At 38.6% G+C, this 7,399-nt stretch overlaps 1 protein-coding gene across 4 annotated transcripts in view; it reads right to left on the bottom strand.

Annotated features, from left to right (window-relative positions):
- Window positions 1–757: 757 nt before the first annotated feature.
- Window positions 758–7,399, bottom strand: part of LOC103352961 (gastrula zinc finger protein xLCGF3.1-like) — a 15,945-nt gene continuing 9,303 nt past the window's right edge. Inside the window, exons 1-3 of one of the 4 annotated variants that reach the window (XM_008275677.1) lie at window positions 7,057–7,243; window positions 4,549–4,890; window positions 758–3,309 (exon numbers count right to left, since the gene is read on the bottom strand). In XM_008275677.1, the coding sequence (XP_008273899.1) occupies window positions 2,315–3,309; window positions 4,549–4,890; window positions 7,057–7,228 (1,509 nt within the window). In that variant the 5' untranslated portion in view covers window positions 7,229–7,243 and the 3' untranslated portion in view covers window positions 758–2,314. Of the gene's footprint in view, window positions 3,310–4,548; window positions 4,891–7,056; window positions 7,244–7,399 lie in introns of those variants that run through there. The other 3 variants (XM_008275680.1, XM_008275678.1, XM_008275679.1) reach the window with 3 other exon arrangements.

The following is a 7,399-nucleotide window of genomic DNA, read 5'->3' as shown; positions in this document are numbered from 1 at the left end:
GGCTACCCTTGGGCCTGGGTGAGAGGGTGTGAGAGAGAGTATGAAGGGGGTTTCTTCTGTCTTTTTATATATTTATTAATTTTTTTATTAGTCTCAAGCACTGACCAAGAGCGGCAACTCTAATTTCATTGTGTTTGATATAATGTATTTTATGCAATGACAAATAAAGCTTCTATTCTATTCTATTCCTGGTGTCCTCACTGGGACCCGAACCGGCGACCTTCTTGCTGCGAGGTAATGGTGCTAACCACCGAATATGGCTTTAATTTAAAAAAAAAGAAAAAAAAATTTTTTTTAACTTACACATATTTTTTGATTTGCTTATCCAATATTGCAGAGTCAATCAATGACATGATGAGAAATAACAGTGACAATTTCAATTTATTTTATCTTTAGGAGTTCCAGAGACATCTAAACATAGCCTCAAATTTCAATGTGTAAAAAAAAAAAAAAAAACGCTGAAAATGGGTCAGAGGGCAATTTAAAAAAAAAAAAAATCTTCACAAGTCAAAAAAATATCTTTATGAATATCCATATTTTATGCCATAAAACTTTCAGGCAAAGTAGTAATGATCTGGCAGAAATTGTTCTAAAAATTTAGTGATTTAAGATAAAATGACCCACATTGATGCCATTTGTAATTTATTGGCTGACAGCTGGAACAGGAACACATGGCTATCTTCAGGTGAGGTGTTTTGTTTTATTCATATTTGGTCCTTGATGCAGATTTGTACACGAACAGGAACGTAGCACAACATGGTAGTAAAAGCATTGCTCTGTTTATTTAAATGTGAAAGTGCAATAAAATCCTTTGAGTAATTCTGATAAACAGGCAAACTGTGATTTTGATAATGATGAGAAAGGATAAACTTGACCACAAACATGTACTCTGTCCTGCAATTGTTGCCACAACACAACTATTTTTTAAAAACATTTTAAATCAGCACTACAAAGCTCTGCATGAAGAGTACAAAACCAGATCTAAATGTCATCCAAAGCAAAAGCTATTCTGGATGGATGGCTTTGTTAGTGTCACACCATATGAGCAAGGCTCCAAACAGTTTGCACTCAAAGCAATCTTCACAGTGAGAAGCCATTCAGCAGTTTTTATTTATGTATTTATTTTCCAGGCAGATGTATTTTGCATACCTCTACAAAATCACCTCAATTATTGGAGATTTTAAAATTCTTTCCAGGCAGCGTTATCAAATCATGTAGAAATCGAGTATTTTTAATAACTGGGTAAATACACAGTGAGTGTAGCCTAACAGTTAATATGGCTTAATACAGGGCTGCTTTTGTTAATTGTACATGTGCTGTTTTAATTGTATTTACAGTATTTGTTGTGATGTCTTTATGGTTACGTGAATGGGTATTCGGCTCTGCCACAACCCAAAATAGAAGTTACACAAAAGGTCAAAACGTAAATTTCTCTTCTCTAACCAAAGCTCACACACATTTTCTGAACTGGCCTCAAAGGGAAAAGTACATGATGTTATATGTGTATGTTTTGCTTTAACTACTCTGCCAACCTCTACTATACAGAACTCTGAAATTCTTCAATCAAGCAGTTCAGGTGGTAATGTGGACTGTCGTTTTTATATTCAATTTTAAAGCATCAAATTCATAGTTTGGTGTATCTTTTTAGATTGATTTATGAGATTGTACTTTACATTAGTTCTATTTTCTTTAATTGAAGGTGATGCCCTGATTTTCAACGAGAATGATTCATGGGCATTAATTTACTAATCTGTTTGCACCTACACCTCATATTTCTAAATAATCGGGGCCAAACGTCCGATCAGACCAAGATCTTAGACTAGACTTCTCTTCCTATCGCTGTGCATCAGTTTAGGATGAATTTGAGCAGAGGGGTCTATGAAACCATTTTCAAAGTCTGGACAGATTCTATTCAGTAATTCAGTGACTTGTATTCGCTGCAGGAAAAAGCCAAAGACAATCGTTGCTCCCGCTCATGATGCAGAAAAGAAAAAAAGAAAAAAAAGAAATGAATACAACCAAAATGCAGTGCTACGGGGTGAAATTAGGTTGTGACGTTACAATTAAGCCAGGTCTGGGAAATACTGTAATCTGTCACAGCATGACAAGCAATATACTCACAGGATCGTTCCTGAAGCATACAAATGCTTTGAATCTGAAACATTTCTGCTAAACTCAACCAATTCTCACAAGGTGTTACAAACTAGGTTTTCCCAAAAATGTTTCAGACGGCGACTTCTTTGGCTGTACAAGTTCTCATGTAGCGCAACCAAATACTACTTTGCCCAAGAGTTTTCCAACATAATTTGCAGGATTACGGTCTCTCAACTGTGTGGCTTCTAATGTGTTTTCTAAGTGCTGATGGGTAACAAAATCTTTTTTCACACAAGGTACAGCTGTACGGCTTCTCACCTGTGTGAGATGTCATGTGGACTTTTAGGTAAGCACTATAATTGAAACCTTTTCCACATATTTCACAAGCATACGGCTTCTCATCTGTGTGGATTCTCATATGGTTTTTCAAACCATGACTTAAAGTAAAACTTTTTCCACATGTTTCACATGGATATGGCTTTTCACCTGTGTGAAGTCTCATGTGGATTTTCAAACTACGACTCAAAGTGAAATTTTTCCCGCATATTTCACATGGATACGGTTTTTCACCTGTGTGAGTTATCATGTGGAGTTTCAAACTACCACTTTGACTGAAACATGTCCCACAAGTTTCACAAGTATACGGCTTCTCACCTGTGTGGCTGAGATAATGTTTTTTTAAATAGCACATGAACTTAAAGGTTTTTCCGCAAATACCACATTTTACAGACTTTTTCCCTGTGTCAGTGTCACACTGACTCTCTGACACTGGAGAGTTGTCTACATTGTTACTGTGACTGCTGTTTCTCTTCTTTTGCTTCAACTTGACAGGAGAGTTGTGAGGGAAGAGCTGCTCACTGTTTAGTTCTGGTTCACTTTCCTCATAAGCAGGAGTGACAACAAAGGTATCAATCTCCTGCTTCAGAATAAGCTGCTCTCCCTCCTGACTGGTACAGACTTCATCCTGTTCCTCTTTAATCTGTGGAGGTTCTGGGTCCTCCTGACCCACACTGGTGTAGAGCTCCTCCTGTTCCTCTTTAATCTGCAGAGTCTCTGCGTCATCTTGGAAAACACTGGTGCAGAGTTCCTCCTGTTCCTCTTTAATCCATGACGGTTCTAAATCCTCATGGTCCAGATTGGAGTTCATTTTCTGATTGCAGAACTGCTGCTCAGTGAGAACCTCTTCCTCCATACAGACATATTGCCGTGGGAGCTCTAGAGTTACAAAGGGGCACAAAAAAGGTCAGCCATGCCTATCTAGAGCTGAAGACATACATGCAAATTTAAAACATAAGCAAGGTGTGAAAAAAGACAAAACATGACACCTGAGTTCTAGCACTCTTCCTAACAAAGACCAGAAAACAAAATATTGAAACAGCAGCTTTTTAGTTGGTACTGATTGTCACTGTTGTAGAGTAAAACGATCAAAAGCAGATCTAATCAGCTGTCATTATTTAATCCATCACATAACTTAAAGTAATGTCAGAACAAAGTGAACCTTTACTGGTGTCAGGTTTGTGTCTCTGTAATTTGGTGAAGAAACCAGCTTTGACAATGCCGTACAATCTGCAAAGATTGTTTTTGAGGCAGTACATGCATCACTCTGCAACACTGCTTTACAAAGAGTGGACTAAGTGTTGTTGTAGTTCCAACCAACCAAGTTAGACATCTCTCGTAAAACCAGAAGTCAGAGCATCATAGGTATAATTACATTCAGTTCATATAACCCTGTTTAGGAAAACAAGTTAATGATGCTGTGTAAAATGTGAATAAAAGCAGAATGAGGTGATTTGTAAATCATTTATGCCCTACATATATATGAAAACAGTACCAAAACATATTAAAAGCAAAATTGTACAGTTTTTTTTAGTGCTCATTTTGAATTTAATGCTAACAACACATGAGCAGCGACGACACGTGGGGTAAAGTTAACGCTACTCATTAGCATACTCTAAGTGCAACAAAAGTAAAAGTATTCATGTAAAACCAAACATTGACAGACATCAGTCCCAAACATTAGAAAATGAGAAGAAAACATCTGTCATTTTAAACTTAAATCAGATGAGAGTGGCTGATATCTGAACATATTCATTTTAAGCTTTTCAGTTTTTATCTGTATGGGAACAACAAAATGAACAAGAGGTTCCTTGCGCTGTTGGTGCTTGGACCCTAATAAAGACAAGTTGAGGCACACTAAAGCACAACACTGCTGTAGTCATTCAACAATTTAAGTAATTTTCCCTTGTGTCTTATACAGACTGCAGGTTTAACACTGAATGTTTACAGCTTAGAAAAGAAACGCAATAATGTTATTTATTACAGTATTTACACTACAGTCCTTCCAGTCGGCCAATAGTATTTATTAATCACAAAACTAAAATAGAGCACTGACTAGGATCATACATGAGTCATAGTTATTTGTTAGCTCATTAAGACCATTGAAGTTTTACATACCCATTGAGTGTAACTTCATTTCAGGTTTCCAGATGACGTCCAGCTGTCTGCGCTGTCGATCGATCTTTTCCTCATATTGGACAATAGTTTTTTCAAAGATTGTAAATATTTCTCCAGATAATTCTTCACATTTGGACTTACACTGAATCAGCATGAAGGCATGTATCTCCTGATTTTGTACAAGCTGCTGTTTGTCCAGACTGTCGCAGAGTTCCTCCTGTTCCTCTTTAATCTGTGGAGGCTCTGGATCCTCCTGGTCAACATTGGAGTTCCTCTCCTGGTTAAAGACTTTCTGCTCAGCGAGAACCTCCTCCTCCTTACAAACAAATGGTTGTGGGAGATCTGGGGTGACAAAGGTACACAAGAAAGAAAATAAATTACTAATGTGATGACAATAAAGCACACAGAAGTATCCACCTATCCATTTTTCTTCTGCATTTCAAGAATCAGGCTGTGGTGGCTAAGCAGGACATTCCAGATGTCCCTCTACCGGTAACATGTTCCAGATTCTCCTGGAGGATTCTGAGGCCTTCCCAGGCCAGATGAGATCTGTAATGCCCCCAGAGAGTTCTGCAGAAACCCCAGAGTCTCCTCCCTGTTGGATGTGCCCGTAAAACACGCAGCTGTTTAACTATTGTAATTTTAACTAGGGCTGAATGATTTAAGGAAAATATCTAATAACCTGGGCTGCAAGGTGGCGCAGTTGGTAGCACTGTTGCCTCGCAGCAAGAAGGTTCGCGTCCTGGTGGGGGCACCGGAATCTTTCTGCGTGGAGTTTGCATGTTCTCCCCGTGCAGCGTGGGTTCTCTCCGGGTTCTCCGGCTTCCTCCCACACAGTCCAAAAACATGTTGAGGTTGATTGGTGATTCTAAAATTGTCCGTAGGTGTGAATGTGAGTGTGCTTGGTTGTCTGTCTCTAAGTGTAAGCCTGCGATGGACTGGCGACCTGTCCAGGGTGTCCCCTGCCTTCGTCCTAAGTCAGCTGGGATAGGCTCCAGCCCCCCCGCGACCCTAGTGAGGATTAAGCGGTGTATAGAAAATGGATGGATGGATCTGATAACCTGTTGTCTGACAGATATTGTGATTAGATTTTCCAGCTTCAGTTCATTCTACACCCGTGTCACAGATTTAAAACATACAATGGAGCATTACCCCTTGAAAAACCATCAAAAGGGGGACTGTCACACAAAAGGAGTTTGAAACAATGCAGTAACAAATCACAAGGAACACAGTTCAGCATACGCATGGTGTGGCTACTATGTCATGAGACTAATGCGGTTTTTTCCACTTTATTGAGTTCAAGCATATTAAAATGTTCAGAGAGCATTTATGCTCACTGGTCAAGCGTTTGGGCTGCATACTTGTGCTGTCAGTTATGAAGGACTGTATTTCTGTATTTTATGTGTATAGGAATTTGAAAGTTTTTGTGTTCTTGTGCTCTTTTCTTTTGTATTGTGAAGGTTTTCAACCTGACTTTCAACCTGATTTTTCAACTTACCTAGCTGACTGGCAACCGTATGGATGTTTGAGAAAGTAAACAGAGAGAAAAGGAAAATTAATAAAGTTGTTGTCCGAGTTGATCCGTTCAACATGTAGTTGGCCAAGGCCTTTACAAGTTTAGCCAGACTTTAAATAAAATTCCCAGATAACTTGACAATACTGTTGTTCGACTGACATGAGCCAAGCCTCATTATTCATACACTCCAAGAGCTGCTAAACTGCCTATCGTTGATGTTCAACATTGACAAGAAGTATCTATTCCATTCTATTATTTAGTGGTCACACCTCAAACATGAAGCAGCACGTCTGACTCACTGTTTATACAGTATCGTGATTTTACAAATTCATGCTGTCCTGCTTGTGTATCAGTCACATTGTTGATGGTTTCTGATGTGTTAATTGTCTAGCACATATTTTAAATCTATTAAATGGTGAATACTGTACTGAGGCTTGATTTGTGGAAAGTACAGTACCAGTCAAAAGTTTGGAGACACCTTCTCATTCAACGGTTTTTATTTATTTTAATTATTTTCTACATTGTAGAATAATACTGAAGACATCAAAACAATGAAAGAACACAAGGAGTTATGTTGTAAACAGTGTTTTTTTTTTAGTATGTTTTCGATTTTCGATTCTTCAAAATAGCCCCCTTTTGCTTTGATGACAGCTTTGCCCACTCACTCTCTCCATCAGCTTCATGAGGTCGTAGCAGGAATGTATGTTGGTCACAGTGGAGGTGTTTTAATTTGCAGCTCAACTTGAACTTTTTCTATTTTCAGTGATCTTCTCGTTCAGCCAGGTTCTCCTGTGTGTTAAACAAACTGTGTGTTTGATGCTAAATATTTCTGCTTTTAAAACAAGATTCATTCATGTTGTTTCTGTCTGAACAATAACTGCGGCTGCACCGTCATTTCTGTCTGTGTAGCTAAAAATAAAAGTAACTCAGAGCTCTGATTAGGATCCTATGTGAGTCTTATTCATCAGTTAGTTTATCACAGTTCTACATACCTGTCGTGTGTATCTTTATCTGTGGTTTCCAGATGATATCCAGCAGTCTGCGCTGACGATCGATCTCTTCTTCGTACTGGACGATGGTTTTTTCAAACTCTGTGAATATTTCTTCAGCAGTAGCAGTTAGTCGCTCGTTGATCAACTCTCTCAGATTCTGAACTGAACTCATCGTTACATCAGCTGATGAAAAATTCATCTGAGACAACACAGCTGTTCACACATCAATGAAACTAAAGCTGCGGGAGGTTTCTTGTTACTTCCGCCGGGTGTCACACTGTGAAGTTTCGGCAGAAACAAGTGTTCCGCCTTGTTAATCATTTTCCATCTCTCTCTCATCACA

This window comes from Stegastes partitus, unplaced genomic scaffold (genome assembly GCF_000690725.1).
Source record: "Stegastes partitus isolate 25-593 unplaced genomic scaffold, Stegastes_partitus-1.0.2 Scaffold57, whole genome shotgun sequence".
NCBI lineage: Eukaryota > Metazoa > Chordata > Actinopteri > Pomacentridae > Stegastes > Stegastes partitus.
This window is presented reverse-complemented; position numbering and strand designations above follow the sequence as displayed.